Source organism: Carassius carassius, chromosome 9 (assembly GCF_963082965.1).
Source record: "Carassius carassius chromosome 9, fCarCar2.1, whole genome shotgun sequence".
NCBI lineage: Eukaryota > Metazoa > Chordata > Actinopteri > Cypriniformes > Cyprinidae > Carassius > Carassius carassius.
Genome location: NC_081763.1, coordinates 16,670,073 through 16,689,105, shown reverse-complemented (window position 1 = coordinate 16,689,105; position 19,033 = coordinate 16,670,073). Strand labels below are relative to the sequence as shown.

At 36.9% G+C, this 19,033-nt stretch overlaps 1 protein-coding gene across 4 annotated transcripts in view; it reads right to left on the bottom strand.

The window, feature by feature from the left end:
- Window positions 1-3,614: 3,614 nt before the first annotated feature.
- The window catches only part of LOC132149086 (septin-9-like), a 63,422-nt gene continuing 48,003 nt past the window's right edge, over window positions 3,615-19,033 (bottom strand). For all 4 annotated transcript variants that reach the window (XM_059558013.1, XM_059558014.1, XM_059558016.1 and 1 more), the window contains 8 exons: window positions 16,440-16,568; window positions 9,852-9,933; window positions 9,391-9,528; window positions 8,414-8,531; window positions 7,332-7,427; window positions 6,364-6,460; window positions 5,986-6,037; window positions 3,615-4,860 (listed from right to left, as the gene is read on the bottom strand). In XM_059558013.1, coding sequence (XP_059413996.1) covers window positions 4,701-4,860; window positions 5,986-6,037; window positions 6,364-6,460; window positions 7,332-7,427; window positions 8,414-8,531; window positions 9,391-9,528; window positions 9,852-9,933; window positions 16,440-16,568 — 872 coding nt within the window. In that variant the 3' untranslated portion in view covers window positions 3,615-4,700. The remainder of the gene's footprint in view (window positions 4,861-5,985; window positions 6,038-6,363; window positions 6,461-7,331; window positions 7,428-8,413; window positions 8,532-9,390; window positions 9,529-9,851; window positions 9,934-16,439; window positions 16,569-19,033) is intronic.

The window sequence follows — 19,033 nt, the reverse complement described above, 5'->3', positions numbered from 1 at the left end:
AACGAAACAGATGGAAACTATGTCGGGGTAAATTCCAATCACTACCCTATCCCACCCTAAATTCTCTGGGCTTTAAAGATAATAGATTATATCTACCAAAAGACACATTAGCATAAACATTAGCCCTCACCTCAAACAGTCAATCTCAGTTCTTGTATATAGTGATCTGTTTAATGGGGGTTAATCAGGTTAAGCAGCTGCTGCTTATACCAGGCTAGATCCCCTGAGACTTTTAATCTCACTACCTTGTGTGAGTTTATCTTTTGAACCATTGAAGTTGTTATGTATTTATTTGCTTTTACTTCTCATTGGTAGTAGGTTTATTTATTGACATGATGCACATATTTATTTATTTATTACATTTACGAAGATTTTACATGGGTTATTTAGAAGTAGAACATGTTTTTTGATTGGGTACCTGAGGAGACAAGAACCACTATGGAAATTGGAGTTGATTTCTTTTTTAAAAACCATGGTTTCACCGGTTAGAATAACTGCAGTCTCTGAGGCACATGTGTTGTTGTTTTTTTTGGTGGGCAGACTATTGACACAGTTGACAGAAGGGCAGTAACTTGCTGACAGAGGCCTTGACAGTGAGCTGACTTACCGTAACCTGGTGGTACCCATTTACTCTTGTTTAATGGCGAATCTACTTGTAAAATGGATGTTTAGTTGGTGAGAGACGCTGTCACAAAGTCTAGAAAAGTGAATTGGCATTGTGTCCAGGATTGGATGTTAAATATTCTGTACCAGTTCATATGCCTACACTCAAATTGTAGTTTAGTTTTGTTTCGTTTTTTTTTCTTTGAGGTATCCTGATAACTGTTAGAAGACATATTGCAGTATTTACACAAACTCGATCGTCTTTTAAGAATGCAACAGGTTTTATTCAATAGCAAAGTTCTGAAAGAAATCCCATCGAAGCGCTTTTCATTATGTCTCCATAACAGAAACAGAACCATTTGAGATGAATGAAATAAAGAGAGACTATTAATATATTGCTAAGGCATTGCATAGTATTTGAGGAAAACTGTATGAAACTGTCAGAGATACTGTATTTATCTTGTATAAATACTATTGTTTTCACTTCCAAACCGAGCCTTTTCCCTCTTTGTATAAAATGAGAGTTTATATGTGTGGGAATTTTTTCACCTTAAAGAACCTTAAATAATAACTCCTGCACTAACCCCACTGTAATCTGTAAATATATATTAATATGTCGAGGTCATCTGTAAGAAGGTTTCAGCGTGCACGTCCATAACACTTTAAGCGAAAAGAGTCAGCAGAGAAACCTGGTCAAGAAAAGAGGCAAGTTATGCAAAAAGGTAAATGTCTTTTAGCGATGAATAACATCAGCAATCGATAGTATAAAAGACTTAAGCTTGTTTCACTTTGTACATTGAGCTAATATCAAAGACATGGTAATACGGGCTAAATGCAAGAATATTGACAGATGTTTATTGTGCGTCTATATTGGGCCTGCTGCCTTCCTCATGTGATCAAGGCAGGATTACCTTTCCGAGTCAATGAAACACTGGTACTACTGTGTGAATTTAGCTTTCTTACCAGACAAATCTGGCTGGCAGATATGGAGTGGTTCTGTCTGAATTACGCTGTAATTTGAATCCATTTTCAAGGCCAGTTTCCATGAATAGTGCTTCTCTATTCTTGCTCTCTGAAGGACTTTTACTAGCTTACCACATTCAGAGTGTGTTGGCAGTTTCTGTTCACCCTCCAGCTTGCTTTAAACTCTAAATGTCTGGCGCTTTTAATTGTTGAGCGAATAGAATGAATCCTCTGTTCCTCAAACTCTTCCCAAATTAGAAATGTCAGGATTGTTTCTTTTATAAAATTTGAGAACGACATGATTCAACAACAGAAAACAGCTCTTTTGTTGGCTCTTTGTATGTACTTGTACATGTAATACTAAACCAATATTAGTAATGCTTTTGACATTCATACAGGGTCCGCAACAATGACTTTTATACTGGTGCAAACACTTGGTTTGGGCGACTGTGGTTCAACAGCGTAATGAGCAATGTTAGATATCTGCCTCACTTATTATCTAAAATGTTTCTCTCATTTCTTTGGTATTTGATTTCTCTGGCGTGACATGGGCATGTCACAGTTCTCAGTTCTTTAGGGGACATTTCTTTCTGTAAATACTGTTGTAGTGGTTTATTTCAAAATGAAGGAGAAAAAAGACAAAGTTTTATGAACTCCATCTCATGGCTGCAGTGCCTTGTCAGACAAGCGTCGTTGTTTTCAGTTGGGTTGGTTCCAGTCTGCACCGTTTTAGTAAAAGTTATACGAAATAAGCACCATATTTGCATAATTAATTTTCTCTGACATTCAGTTGTTAAAGGCGTAGTTCACCCCAAAATGTATTTAATGATCAGACTGTATGACTTGCTTCTGTGGAACAACACATAAGAGTGATAAGGTGAATAAATTACTGGTTTGAAATTTTTTGGTGAACTATTCCTTTAAAACATGTTGTCAGCTGTTACTGTGTGTTTGAATGTTGCTTCGTGAATGTGCATCCACACACACACACACACACACACACACATCTACCTTGCCTATTCTGAGACACATAGTTTGTTTTAAGTGTTTTGACTACAGGGGTCTTTTTTTAAATGAATAAGGCTTAGAGAAAGGAAGAAATGCTTAGTTGTGATTTGCAGGTCAACAAAAACCTGTCCCGCAGAGCTTGATAAAAGATGTTTCAATCAGGCGTGTGGGGGTTTTGCTTTATAAGCATGTGTTATATAAGAGTCTTAAGTAAGCGATTTTGGCAAATTTAGCCTGATGTTAACACTCCTGAAGCAAGTCACAAAGAAAAGGTCTTCAGTTGGCACCCTTTCACAAATAATAAAAACACAAATAAGCGAGGACATCAGAAGAATAAACTGGATCAAAGGTGAAGCGACTGTTGAGGTATGATTAAGGTTTTAAATGCAGAAAGACACCTGTCTAACTCTCAGTCTTCAGTAGAGAGTTTAAAACATTCAAACATTTTTTAAGAAGCATATCACATAAACATATAATGAACATACACTACTGTTCAGAAGTCTGTAATTTTTTTGAGAAATTTATATTATTCACCAAGGATTAATTAAATTGACCCAATGTGACAGTAAAGACATTTATAATGTCTTAAATTTTGAATGTTACAAAATATTTATTTTTCTTGACCTTTTTTGAACTTTCTATTAATTAAAGAATAATAAAACAACACTTCCAGACTTCATTAAGCAGCACAACCATTTCCAACTTATAATAAAACTAATTAACTAATAATAATAATAATAAGTTTCATAAGTACCAATTCAGCATATTGGAATGATTTTTAAAAGATAATGTGACACTTAAAACTGGTGTAATGGCTTCAGAAAATTCAGCATTGCCATTTCATAAATATATATATATATATTTTTTTTTTTACAAAACAGATATTTCACATTTTAATTTTGAACAAATGAATGCATCATTGGTGGTCCTAAGACACTTTAAAAAAAAAACTAAAAAATCTTACTGACCACAAAATTTTGAATGGTAGTGTACAATATTACGACTATTAATAGCATTGATCAGTGGCTCCACAAAAAATATTGAACGGTGGTAATTTTTTAATCACAAATCAATGGTGTTCACATGTATATTAATATTAGTAACAAGGAAATCATGATGATGCTGCTAATACATGTTGAGTAAAAAATGTGATACTGTGATAGAAAATAAGAACACATTATGGTTATGTACAATAGACTTGATAAGCAAAAGGGCAAGAAGTAAACTGAGTAAAGGAGAGAAGTAAACCGCACAATGTGTACCTTTCAACAGCAAGTTAACTAGGTTAGTGAAAGAAAAACATCCCTACATAGAACTGTAAACTTGACCTGTTACTGTATGGCAAACATCAGTAAGAATCAACTTTCTTGTGTTCCTTTATCCATCTCTGCATTAGAAATGATCAAAAGTATTACATTTCATACCAGACCTTTAAGGTCAAAGGTTATATTTGAAATATTTCCCATTATATCAACATATCTGCTATAATCACAGCAGCCATTTATGGATAGTAGTAAGAAACTCTTTAAGGATCGGTTAAGAAAACACCTTCAGCTTCAAAGCAGCTATGGTAACAAAAATATTTGTCTAAAGATTCGTTTTTTTGTGTTTTTTATGTCTTCTTTTACAAAAGTACGGGGAAAGATCATATTTTGCTGTAAAAAAAAAAAAAATAATTCAAAAATAATTATGAAAATAAAGATCAAAAGGAGAATGTCACATTGCTGGTTCAGTGTAAATGAAGAGGTGCAGTAACCCAGATAGGGATTATGGGATTTTCTCATCCTGTGAGGTGTCAGCCGTGCAGGAACACACACATTTTCCAGCAGGCCAACCCTCTGTGCCATTCTTTTGGCAGATTACAGATCAAAGATATCAAGAGCGAGGAAAATAGAGGAAAACTTTCTCTTAGCCAAAACCTAGTTCAATTCTACCCATAATTCATCCCAGATCCCTTCCCACAATATATATTCATTTCAAAAATAGACTCATATATGAAGTTTACACGCATAAGCGGAAATGTCTTTAGTCAAGCGTGTCGATTTTCCAACGGTGGCAATCTAGAAGTGAAATGTTCATCTCTCCCATTCTGACAGGGCGAAGGATGGGCACACGCTCCTTCCCTTTCAAAGGTGACTCTCTGCATCGCTCTTCTCTAGGGTACCGTTCTCCAGGGTCAAAGGTGAAAGCGCCACTCCATTGGCATTGCTCTCGTTAAGTCTTTTCACCCTGTAGGTCTCATAGTGGATGTTGTGAGCGACATCCTTCAAATCTTGCAGGTGGGACCTTGAAAGTAGAGCGCAGTAGAGCATAATATCAATTTTGATTCTACAATAACATCCCCTAAGGGAAATATGCACAGTGTAAAATAAAAGTCATTCTCTTATGCGGAACTAAATTGTTTTCTGACTACATCAGCTTTTTATGATCCCTTTTTGTGATTCGGTTGGTGTTTCCTGTTGTAATTTCATCTCTGCTTCAGCGGGAGGCCGATCAAAAAGTGTGAAAGGCGATTCAAAAACGTGGACCATTATAACGGTCATCACTTGTTTCCCATTTCAGCAGGGGATCACTCGCATACCATCTGTCAACGGGCCGCCATCCAGGAGTTACCGTGAGGGGGCTTTGTGACCTGACGTCACCTGATCAGACTCCGTAATTTACCTGTCCTTTACTGAGCTCACAGGAAAGGATGAACTCAGCTGGCCCTTCCCTGATCTGTTAACCATTTCAGCTGGTTTAAGCTAAAAAGCAATGGTTTGCGACCAGAACAGTTTTAACTCCATGAAACACTGACATCTGTTGACCAATTCATTGTTTAAAAATGTAAAAATTTACCATTTTATTCTTTTATGACTTGGACCAACCATATAAGAGATAAATAAATAAATAACACTAATCTGTAAAAATCAACTAAAATCGTACAAGAGAGAAAAAAAGAAAAGAAAAATCAGTCTATCCAGCATGCTCTTAATAGAAGATTTTTGTTTGTTCCCGGTAGGATTGGTTCTAAATTATGATATGAAATCATTATATTATTGTGACATAAATTCAGTTAGCATTCCTTTGGTATTTCTTTGTTATGGGTAGATGGGAATGTCTAAAAACATTAGTTGAGCCAGAAATTGGGTATTGGGTAATTGCACCAGTTTTGGACTCTTGAGGAAGTCAGCCTTCTTGTTAGTTGAATTTTTGATCCTAAACTAGTATGGGATGCCAATGATTTTGCCATTTGGACTATATTTTAAAAACAGAAAGTTCAAGAGGAGCATGTTCTGCATCATCTAAACCTGGCAACCGGAATGTAAGGGTTATTATTGGCTGCTCCCATTTTACCTAAATAGCAAGGTCATATGCCATATGCTAATATCATTCGGTTATGATATTTGAGGACTTGCAAATATGACTTACCTGATAAGAAGATCTCTCAAGTGTGCAAACTCGCAATGCGCAACATTTTCAACTGAAATAAACAAAATACAAAGGCAGGTTCATGAATCGATCCAGGACTTCACTGTACTTTCGACACACACCACTTGATGGCAGTGTTGACTAACCTAAATCACAGACAATCTTGGCATGTGAAGCCTGTCAGCCATCATGACACAATTAGATTTGACAATTGTTACAGTTACCCTGCTGAAAAGACCAGCATGGGTTCCACGGAGGACAACCAACAATCTTTCTGGCGAAACTAGTTAAGAAGCCTGGCGGAGACACCAGCATCCAAAACACCATAAATTACTGGTGACCAGCAAATCATAGCAGACAATGTCTTTAGACTCTCACCTTCGATGATCCCCCACTTTGTTTTTCTTCCCAAGACTTTGTTCCCATTCACCTGGTGTTCTTTATCTGTTCCCACCACAGCAAAGGGGATGTTTTCCTACAAGAAACATTCACCATACTTCAAAATTTAATTAAGGACAAAGTGTAAATCCACTTAAAGCAACTAAAGGAACTGTTCACCCAAAAATAAAAATTTGCTGATAATGTACTCACCCTCAGGCCACCCAAGATTTGGATGAGTTTGTTTCTTCATCAGAACAGATTTTGAGATATTGAGCATTGCTCATCATCATGGATCCTCTGCAGTGAATGGGTGCCGTCAGAATGAGAGTCCAAACAGCTGATTAAAGCATCACAATAATCCACAAGTAATCCACATGATTTCAGTTTATGAGTTAACATCTTGTGAAGTGAAAAGCTGCATATAAGTAACAAATAAAATTAATCTATCCATAACATTTTTTTTTCTCCAGAGAAAATATAATATTTTCAGAATCAGGAGCGAAATATGCACATATCAAGCTCTGTTTAAAAGCAAAAACAGTCCAAAACAGTTCTCAACAAATATGTCGGTTTCAATGTGAGAGGACAACAGGGGATGGAATTTTTTGATGCTTAATAATAGATTTGTTTCACTTCACAAGACATTAATTGATGGACTGGAGTTGTGTGGATTATTGTGATGTTTTTATCAGCCATTTGGACTCTCATTCTGATGGCACCCATTCACTGCGGAGGATCCATTGGTGAGCAAATGATGTAATGCTAAATTTCTCCAAATCTGTTCAGACGAAGAGACAAACTCATCTACATCTTGGATGGCACAAAGATGAGTACATTTTCAGCAAAATTTCATCCCTTAAAAATGATACTTCTGTCATAATTTTGTTTCTAAAACAATGTTTGTTTCTAAAAAAAATTAAATCAACACAGCACAGCAATAAATTCTTAAAGTAGAGTCTTCATACCCTAATCTTATCGTTGAGTATCCGGTCTTCAGCGTCCTCATCATATTCTTTCTGTGGATACACTCTGATCCCGTTGGCCTGCAGGTCCTGTCTTATCTGCAGAGAGAAGCTTCCAGTTAGATGGATTTACACTGATTTATACAATCTACCGCACACACACACATACACATACACAAAAACCGCACAATCACCCCGGGGATGAAATATGACAGCAGCTTCTCTCCCTCCAGCTCTTCATACTGTATTTTACTAGTCTCAATCTCAACCCTCATGCAGATCAGTGGCCACAGTAAAGTTCACCAGGAAATTCAGTTCCCCCGCCCCTCACAGAATTTCGGGCCCGAGGTGCAAAGCATTAGACATTAATGCCTTTGCTGCCTTGTGTTTGTGTGGAGGAGGATTTTGGAGTACTGCTGTTGTACATGGATATGATATCAGCGATTGATATCTTGAGCACAGTGTGACATCCGCCCCCGCATGGCGCTCTGCTCAGGCTATCGAGCAGTGAGAGACAGCTCTGGATAATGGACTGAAATGACAGAGTACATCATTAGGAGTGTTGTTTGGTATATATTGATAGGAGACACACTGTGTGCGGGGGCGGTTCTGGCCCTGTGGTCCATGCCGTCGGAGCGGTCCAAGAGCGCTCTGAGGGGAGAACTGATGCCAAGTGGTCCGGGCCGAAGTAGTAGTTATACATCAGTCAGAGAAGAGAACGGCTCCCGAAGGAGATGTCGCAAACACTGCTTGTAACCTTACCATGGCCAATTCATTTTTCCAACCCAGAGCGAGCAGCCACATGCCAAGAGACCTTTGGATATTCGAATGCAATGATTTTCTCTCACTCTATTCATATTCTATTTTCAGTCCATCTCACTTTTTTTAATCCACACAACTGAACTGTGAATTTTGAAAATTCCAGCATTCAGCAGCAGGTCATCCATATTCATGACCTCAATTATGCAAAGGGTTGAATATTTCCGTGTGGGTGGGAAATATATTGGGGTGAAACCGATTGTGTCTGCATATCATCAAATGTGAGTGAAGTTCTTGCACGCAGGTGTTGATGACGGACAGCTCACCCTCTGTTTGAACTCTAGCCGCTCCTCCAGAGTAAGTGTGTCTGCCTTGGCGATCACAGGGACAATGCTCACTATCTTCCCCAGTCTCCTCATGAACTCCACATCTATAGGGCGTAACCTGTAGAAGAGCAGGACGGATCATTACTAAGGGCCATTTTACACCGTTTACATATGTAACTCCTTTTTGACTTATTCTCTAAATATAGGTAAAAAATGGGCTTAACAGCATATAGACAATTTGCTTTTGATAAAAGTGACTTCTAAACAAATAAATGAAAATAAATAAATCCAGATCATGTTAAGCTAAAATATCATTACATGAGGTAAAATCTGGGATTTTTTTAAAATTATTATTCAGAAAGGATACATTAAACTGATCAAAAGTGATATTTATGTTTCAAAAAATTATTTGAACTTTCTATTCATCAAATAATCCTGAAAAATGTATTTCTGTATTAAAATTCAGCTTTGCCGTCACATGAATAAATTATATTTTAAAACATTAAAATAGAAAATTGTTATTTTAAATGGTAATGATATTACTGTTTTTATTGTATTTTTTTATCAAATAAATGCAACCCTGGTGAGCATAAGAGACTTCTTCAAAAACATGATTACTTAACAAAAGAATCTTTCTGACCCCAATGGTAGTGCATATTTAAATTAAATATTAAAATTTTGATTTTAGAATGATTTACAATTTATGTCCATTTGTTAAGGTCCACTGCATTAAAAAAAAACAATAAACAAAACAGCAATTATGTCATAGCTGTCAGACGGTTTCCATTAAGGAGATTAATATGTTTTGCTGCCAAAATAATGATTTTTCACAAACTCTCACTGGGTTAGTGGGTTAAAATCTCCAAACTAAGACTCCTGAAATTTTCAAACGAAGCCATGTCATACAAATATAACAGACAGCATTTTAACATATGCTGTGTGTGAACCACTGATGTATGCAGGAAGTTGCCACACACCAGTGTCCAGTGGCTGGCAGGAAGTAGACACAGCAGTGAACACGGGTGTCAGGGATTCTTTTCTTCCTGTTGACATTCAGCTCTTCCTTCAGGTATTTTTCATACTGTTCATTGACATATTGTACAATGGGCTCCCAGCTGATTAAAAAAAAATGAAAAGAAAAGAAACACAGGAAAGGATTAACATCACAATTAACAACATATACTTCAGTTCAATCTGAAGACCACTAAGGCATGATTTTACTGTAAAATAAATAATTACTTTAACAGTAAAGCCTATGCCAAAATGCTCTCTAGTTACTAAAGAATGTAATTTTAATTGTATTTTTAAATGATACATCATTCTAAAACTATGTTTATGTCCAAGATTAAATTAGACTTTGAATACCACATTTTAAATGTGGTCTCAAACTTTCGGACAGTATGAATTCATCTGATCAGCTTTAAAATGTTGCTCTCACCAGTTCTCATTGTTGATCTGGTCTCCAAATCCAGGGGTGTCAATTACTGTAAGCTTCATCTTCACCCCTTTCTCCTCGATGACTAGAAAATAACAAGACAAAAGAGTTTTAGAGTGGAAGAGGGGAAGGAAGAAGGCTGAAATAAAAAATGTAGATGGATCCACAGCAGACTGAATGGAGAGTAAGTTGACAAGTATTTCACTTTCTTTTTCCAGAAACATAAATCGTACACTGAAGACCCTGAGCTTTTTTTTCCAGCCTGATATAATGCTGCAAGTATGCAAATCAGCCTGCAGAAAGGGTCTAATAAGCTGTCTGTGCAAGCAGGGACCCCTACTGTATCCCTGGCATTGGTTGATTGACATTTGCGGTTAACTCATCACATTAATCCTTCTGGATGAGGCAATCAAGGAAAATATGACGAGATTGTAACGAGGAAAAATTAAACTGTCAGTCAACACTCCAGTTTATGAGTTTCAAAGTGCTATAACCCTATCTGATGATGATCGATTTTTTGTTTTTGGATTGGTGGGCCAATGATTAAAAACCCCCTCATAATCAGCTAATGGAAACACATACGCTTCTCTTGGCATGACTCAGCGACAAAGCAGGGCTTAGTTCTTCACATATTCACCCACATGGAGGGAGTACAGCTGAATGGTGGCATTGAGCAGCCCGCCACTTCAGTTTCTACACTGTGTAGTGTTTGAGAATCGGGGGGGGGCTGGGATTGTGTAACACTCATCTCCCCTGGCGGTCAGTCACAGGCCAGCTTTTTTCCACAGACTGTGAGGGCCACTGGGCAGCTTTGTAGTGTGTGGAGGTGTCAGGCACCCTGAGACTTTGGTACTCTTTGTTTTCCATAGGCCTGCACTTCAGAAAGATAAAACTGCTTGGGAAGCAAGGGATAATCAGACAGTGCAGAGGTAATTTAGTAGTTTAGCAGTAACACAAGGAGTAGTTTTGTCATTTTGATAGAGAATACAAGAACAGGTCTATTCTTCCAACCTTTTTAAAGTATTTGCAAAAGGTTGTATTTAAACTGAAACGATCTCTAATGAAGAAGAAAAAGGTAGCTAGGAAACAAAAAGGCACCATTAATTACAATCTAGAGAGAAGGTTCTACATTTTTTCTTCACTAAATATTACAATTTATTGCTGGGAGGATTGGAGGTATCAGTTATGTTTTTGCTCAGTTTTTTTTTTATATAATACAATTGTCACAATGTGACAGTCACACACACACACACACACACACACACACACACAACCATTGAAAATGTAGGTACTGAAGTTCTGTTTAAATAATTTAATAGTTTTAATCAACTATTCTATTTATCAAAAAAATCCTAAAAATTCCATCACAATTTCCATGTAAACAAACAAACAAATAACTGTTTTCAACATTGACATAACAAGCAATGCACCAAATCAGCATACTGGAGTAATGGTTACTAAAAATTCAGCTTTGCATCACAGAAATAAATTATAATTCAAAATATTTTAAAACAGAAAACTGTTATTTTAAATTGTAATTATATTTCACAATGTTACTCTTTTTACTGAATTTGTGATCAAATATGCAGCCTTGGTGAGCATAAGACTTCTTTCAAAAATCTTACCAACCCCAAACCTTTGAATGGCTGTGTATATGATAATGTACATTAAAATATATTAATGTAAACAGTATAATGGTATAGAATTTTTTTTCCCATCAGTAACATACAGATAGTAATAAATTCTCGCACGAAGGCTAATGCAATCAAAACAGTAAAACAAAGTAAATATCTGCATCTTGTGTTGAGCTCTATGGACTCGCTTTTCTGAAGGCTAACATATAAAAAACGAAGAGGAACAGGACACTCTCATTCACTGTAATGTTTACGTTGTGCTACGCTGAGAAGGCAGTGAGGGGTGTCTCCTGAACCATGGGGATATCTCAGGAAGTCACGAGCTGAACCGCCTTATCGTCAATCTTCTTTTGTTAAGAAACAGCACACCCAGATTCTCCAGTTCTTTTACTCTTATCCACCCTCTCTTCCATTCTGCATGTCAAACATTTATAAACTACTGGGCCATAAGTTTTGAGTGGTCTGTGAGCAATGAGGTTTGGCTGTGGTAGGACAGAGATACAGCAGATGCTGCTACAACTGGTTGCAATGACACAGATATGCTAAAAACACTTGTTCTCGATCTTACACAGAACACTTCCCAAAGCTCCTATAAGATTTTGCATAAAGTAATATACTGGGGCAGCAGCTGTGAAGATTCTGATGAACAGAAATACAGGAAATTACAGTTTTTGTATCTAAATACAGATTTCAACAATTTGACCTTTGGCTAGCTGAAGTGAAAGCTGCAAAGAAGCAAACCTGTTGTGAAAAAGAGTGTGACACAGGTTAACATTTTCATATCTAAAACCTGTCAAGAGGAAGTCAGAAACAGAAGAGAGATCAACAAGCAGATCTAGGTCTAAAAATTTCCCTGAAAGCAAAATCAAATGACTGATTTTAAAACCAGTAGGCGGCAAACTAAAGGAATAAGGAGAGAGGTTTAGCATAGCGGCTATGAAACCTGCACATGGCTGTAACAACAATTAACACCGTAGCTTCTGCGTGAACTCTCCGAAGGGTTTTGTAATTGGATATTTCTGTGCCCATATCAAGACTGAGGGCAAAGTTCGGCGGTCTTCATACATTTCTGCTGTCAAGTAGAAACCATGGCAATTAACATAGCCAGCTATGCTAGCGACCAAGCCCAGCAAAGGCCTTTGCACAGCAATTGACTGACACTTAAAGAGATCAAAATAGCAGGGGTAATTAGACAACAGTGCAATTAAACTTGTGACGGTATTCGGTAATGTGATATATCACGGTAATGAATATGCACAATATTGTTATCGTGGGCACTTATAAATACCGCAAATAATTATATATTACAAATTATTTAGAATTTGGAATGCATTTTAAGAATACTATTCCCATCAACTGGTCAAAATGCACAACACCGCTGTATGCTGCTTGAAAGAGCGTGTGTGCTCTGATGTAAACAAGCACACATGAGAAGCACATGAGGGAACACGTGAGAGACGCGCTGAAAGAAAGCACATTCACTCTCTGACAGCAGATGGCGCTAAACTGTAGACAATGCAGTCCTTACCCTGGAAACCCCATAAATAAACCAGCTGCACTACTTTCTAAAACATATTTAAATCATTTTAAATAGCCATTCAGATTTGTGTATTTGCTATGATGTTCATCACAGTGCCAAATACTTAAGTATTAAGACTTTATAGGCTATTTTATCTAGACTACAACATGCCATAGATATATTTTGAAAGTGTTTAGATTTTTTTTATTGTTAATTCACACTTTACATTAGGGCTTCATTTTTAACATTAGTTAATTCATTGGTTAACATAAACTGCCAATGAAAAATTCATCTGAACATTCATTAATCTTAGGTATTCCAATATTTAATAACACATTGTTAAAATGTAAAATTGCAACTGTATTATTTAATGAGCTAACATGAACTAAGACTTATATTTTTTTTTAACAAAGATTAATAACTTCTGTAGCAAATGTAGCTATTGCTCATTGTGAATGTTAATGGTTAACAAATGAGATTGTAAAGTGATACCTATTGGTCTTTATAGTTCTTTTGCACTTTAATCCGTGGAAATCTTTTAACTTTATATATTTTTCTGTATTGCTTTATTTTATTTAAATGTTCAGTTATTTTTTATTTTTTATTTTTTAAACATAATTTCAATACAGTGATAATACAGTTTACTTTGATGAAAGCATGAGCAATTAATCGTAACAGGAAAATCTGATACCGGCATATCCCTAAGTGCAATAGCATATACTTTTTTTAGTTAGTCTTGTTTTTGCAGTATTACAGGCCTTTGCAACCCAGCGAAAGGGAGCATGATTTCTTTACTTGTCCTACTGAGATATTTTTGAATACAAGAGACAGAGGACCACTATCAAATTTTGTGTTTGTTAGACTCTTGTCAGACAGTCTAAAGTGAAAAATGAAGATGGATAGCTGGGTGCGAGACTACACTAACTACCGCGGGCAAGCACACACACACACTCAAACAATACTTTCATTTAAAGGACTAGTGAAGTTGGCTACGGCATCTGCCTTTCACGCCTCTCTCCAAACGAAGCATGGTGGCGCCACCAGAAGCAAAATGGAGATTCATTGCTGTATGCGGGATGTTTGAAAGTCTGTGCATCTCTCTGCGTGATATACAGTTCACCTTTCTATGCTCAGTATAAAATGGAGCAGCACCCTTGTATAGCTGAAAACATGGTCTTGGAGGTTTTTTTAATATGTTTTTATTGCACATTATCATTTCCCATATTTTTACTTTGTTCGTTCATACATTCTGATGGAGTATATTTTGAAAGGCTATGCTGCATGCTAATCGTTCACGTCAAAATTAAAGTATACTTTTGGGCTGTAATGCTCACTTACAGTAAATCTTAAAAAACGTTTTGAAAAGTTTTGAGTTTTTATAAGTTTTTATAACAATATATAATGTAGTTTTTCAAATACATGTATTTGAAATGCTGCCCATCCATGCAGGAAATCAGCAGTCAAATAAGGAGATTTATACCTTATGTATTTTGAAAATTCAAAGATACTCAGATTAAATGTTTAAATGCAAAGGTATTTAAATACAAAATAGTATTTAGAAAATCAGTGAAATAATCTTTAAGTATAGTCAAGAAAATCAGTGAAAAATCCATAGTTTACCTCAAAAGCAAAGTAACAAAGGTCATTCCAAGCAATCTTTGCTTCATTGCAAAGACAAGCCTAAATGAAACTTAATTCTACACATCTTCACAAAAACACACCTTCCTGTTTGGATAGAAGAACCCAAGTCTCTATTGATTGTTATTGATTTATAAGAAAGTATGCAAGACGGAGACGGCACATTGCTCAATCAACCAATTCATTCACTCACACAGCTGAGCCAGACGCTGTGCATAAGTGGTGGCCTCCATTAGAGCAACAGTCATCTCCTGACCATTGGGATACATCCCCTGCACATTCTTCCTCTGTCATTCTCTCTAAAAGAGAGCTCATAATGACAGCTGTGGCCCGGTCTCAAGAGCTGAAGTTGTGTTATTGATCTCTTCTAATCCATCCCCCTTGTAGGCTTTTTCATTTCTTTTTTCTTTCAGAGAACATGCTGTTATCACACTGGCCCTTTTCTAAGTCAAACCCTACAAAACACTGAGCAGACTCCAGTTTGTTCTGTCTAGATGTCATTCTTCTTTAATCCTTCCATCCTTTCAGAAATCACTCAGACCAACACTCTGTAACATGTCATCTTATTGATGTGAAACACCATGTGTTTACCAGGCTTATTACACGGCTCTGTGGAATACTTGATTCTTATTGGTCAGTCACGACATTATGAGGTTCTGTATGTTACCCCTGGATAACAACCGTGGAAAACCTAATAACTCAGGCTCATCCGGGTAACAGCAGTCGGCGCTGTACTCTTGCTTGAACTATTTTTGAATTTATTTTTTTTCTAGGTGGAAGCTTTGTGTTTGTTTAGATAATAAAATATTAAAACGCGATTCAAAATAGAGTACAACTGTTTAAATTGTCATCGGGGTCCTGATCACCCTGTCAGGGTTTATACTGCAAGAACAACCGTCTGGATGTACATTATCCCTTACTTAATGCGTTGCATTTCTAGCCAGTCTACACTGAAAATAAAAATTATTCCAAATGCACAAATGAGTGGGATTTTGCACCAATACCATAAATAGTATGAGAAATTTGGCCAAATTTTACGCAGCGAGGCACAAACAGTACACTTCCCCAACTACAAAATAAATGTGGCCATTTTATGCACAGCAGATTTCCCCATGTAGCAGAAGAGGAGGGGCTAAACATGCTAAAGCTATCAGATTTAGGTGTGAAGCATCATATCCTTTAAATAAAAAAATAAAAAAAACAGTGAATGTTAATAAACACCTGTAAGGTATTCTACTTCTCGCATGGTGCAAACAATTCTTGTCAGAAGGGAAAAAAATACTTCTTTTTTATATACAATAGAACTAGCTTAGTTGCATGTACAAAATTTTATAGTATTGTTAAATTACAATAAATTAATATATAACAGCACAATTTGACAGCACCTTCATAAAGCTGAATAAAAACAAAGCAAAGACACACCTTATTTTGTAGTAGTGCTTTAAAAAAGGTATTTTGATGTATTTTTTTTTAATTACAGCTTCCCAAATTATAAATATGAACTTCCCATGAGGACTTGAAAATATCATGAAATGAATACACTAGATAGCATTGTGTATAGTGAAAGTACATCATTTGGGACACAGCTATTGACAAATTGCACTTTCATGATTGTTTAGGACAAAAGCACAATTGTGAAAGATCTTCAATGTTCAAAGATGTTTACTGGGTTCAAATGGTGCAGATATAATATTACCAGCAGGGGCAAACAGGGCTGTGCAAAACAGGAAAACCTTGAGCTCTTGGGTGTTACGGGTATGTGATGTGGTAGCTGTGAAGAAAGAAGCGTTCAATACTCACTATGGCTGACTGATTGTAGGTGGACAGTTTTCGAGATCTTCTCCTCATAATTAGGAGTGCAGGACTTCCTGCTGACCTTGGACTTGAAGAGTGTGTTTACGAGCGTTGACTTCCCCAGACCGCTTTGACCTGTCAATGAAAACGAGAATAGATTTAATGGCTTTTGTTTGTAAACTGCAGTAAAGTACTATTAACCGCATATGTAGCAGACCCTGGGCACATTTATTTGCAGGACGACCTTTGCGTAGCATTGGCAGGGGGGATAAAACTTTATTACTGCACACAGATAAGATGGCAGAAAGTATCACATGACGAGGCAGTGCAGCCCTCCAGGGTTTACATAAGCCCTTGATACTGCAAATCATCGGTGATGTAATAAGACCAGGTCAAGCCAAAGCAAAGTGCTTTAGCATCTTATCTGGTGGGTATCCAAACACACTGACAACACCACACCGCCGGGAGCTTTGGGGAGGTTTTCCACTTAATGACTCTTTTACACTAGTCCTCACGGAGATCAGATCAGAGGGAGGAAGCTATTAACAGAGAGGGAATCTTATCAAGGCCATCTCAATTCACACAAATAAGGGTAAATCTATGGGGCCACCTTCATAGCCTCAAAGGACATGTGCTCTGTTAATGTGAGCTGCTTAGTATTGAGTGCTGATGATGGGCATTGTGCATTCTGTCTTGCTTAGAGGGTCCCTCGGGCCCACCGGTCAGCTTCCTGTACGCAGGGCAGGGGTGGGGAATGTTCTAATCGCTCTCACCGCTCTGTTTCTACCTGTTGAGAAGCCTGGACGCCTCGAGAAGCTGCCAACAGATGAAAAGACAGAGATAGACGACAGTGCAGGGAGATCTAGCTCCTCCATCAGCAGAGGCTTTGATGGATTTACGCCATGGCCTCTTACCATGGGAGGCAAATTTATGAGGAACATTATCCTCCATGGCCTATTTGATTTACCAGTTCAGACAATTCCTGAGCAAAGCAGAGCTTCCTAAAGATTTCAGTGTAATCACACATACTGTACCTGTTCTATATGGGAGGGAACAAGAGGATTTGATTCCCCCAATTGATTCTTACTCTGAGGGATGCAACGATACCATTCTTTCAGAACCGATCCGATACTGAAAATTCTGAGTATCTGCCGATACCGATCCAATCCGATACCAGCACTGTTTTTTTTTTTAATCAATACAGAATTTCTATACTTCTCTGTGTTGACCTGATCATCATTCTTTTGAGTTAATCACAATCTTCTATATATACACAACTTCATTTTAATGAAAAATAACAAATAATAAATTATTACAAAAATATTATTATAAACTAGGTTGGTAGATAATTCAGTGGCAAAAGATACTCTAGATTCTAGAAAAATCATGGGAGCACAATAATTTTATCAAATCTATTGAAATATTTTATTTTCAAATAAAAGTGAATAAGTCTCGAATCTGGTAAAATGTTACACATTGCTCTTTGTATTGTTGTAAAATACTTTATTGAAAAAACAAGTATATACCTTTATATAGAAATCAAAAAGACATTTCTTTTAAATCTATAGCACAAAGGCAGCAACATATCATAGATAGGACAGAACAAGAAAGACTGTTTATAATTTTTGATTTCGCAGAAAATATTATAATACTGAAGGCACCAATATAGAGTGCCACAGAGTGCTTATGCACATCCTGTGTGCAGAATGATGAGCTTGAAACAACACGGAGTCACAGTGTGCAGGCTGCACAGCCCTACGAGTCCACATAGAAAGCTGCTTGGCTCGGTGTTCATCTTCAGTTCTCTCTTCACAACAGTTTAGTCCGTGTACTGTTTGAGTAAATTAATTACTCTGTGATATTGATTTATTTCAACTCAGAGGGAGAGTTGGTCACGTTAAAAAAGTAAAAAAAAAAAAAGTGGATTAATGCTTACTGGAGACGCGAACCGGTACAAACGATTCAGTCCTAATTGGTGAACTGGTTCAACCAATTCACTAAGAAGAACCGGTCAAATCAAATGATTCTTCGCGAACCAGACATCACTCGTACAAAGGGAAGATATATTGATACGTAATTATTAAATCTGTGCAGTAGTTTAATGAGCCTTTCCTTTGAATATAGGCTACCGCAGTTATTGTGCGCTCTTGAAAAGAGTTTCATGGTTTTGACTGTAGTAACGGAACGCGATACGCAGTTTGATTGCTGAATGGAGGATGACAGATAGCCGCAGCGGAAAGAAGAGTTTATGTGAACTTGAATTTAATGACTTCAATATTAATCTGTACCTCACATTGAACTATGGAACAGCTTCAAAACAGTGGAAATATGTTCTTTGAAACGTTTTGGTGCTTTATAATTTTTTTGTGCCTTTCGTGGAGCTCAACAATAACACAGAATAGTATACACAGGACCGGATTTGGATTGGTCTCGTCTTTCTGATACCCGATCTGCAGAAAATGCCAGTATCGGAGCCGATATCGATCCCGAGTATCGGATCAATGCATCCCTACTTACTCTATACCATTGTGGAAGGAATATTAATAAAAATATGGAAAAAGACTATTTCATTTTGCTTCAGGACTGCACTGGTCATGCTT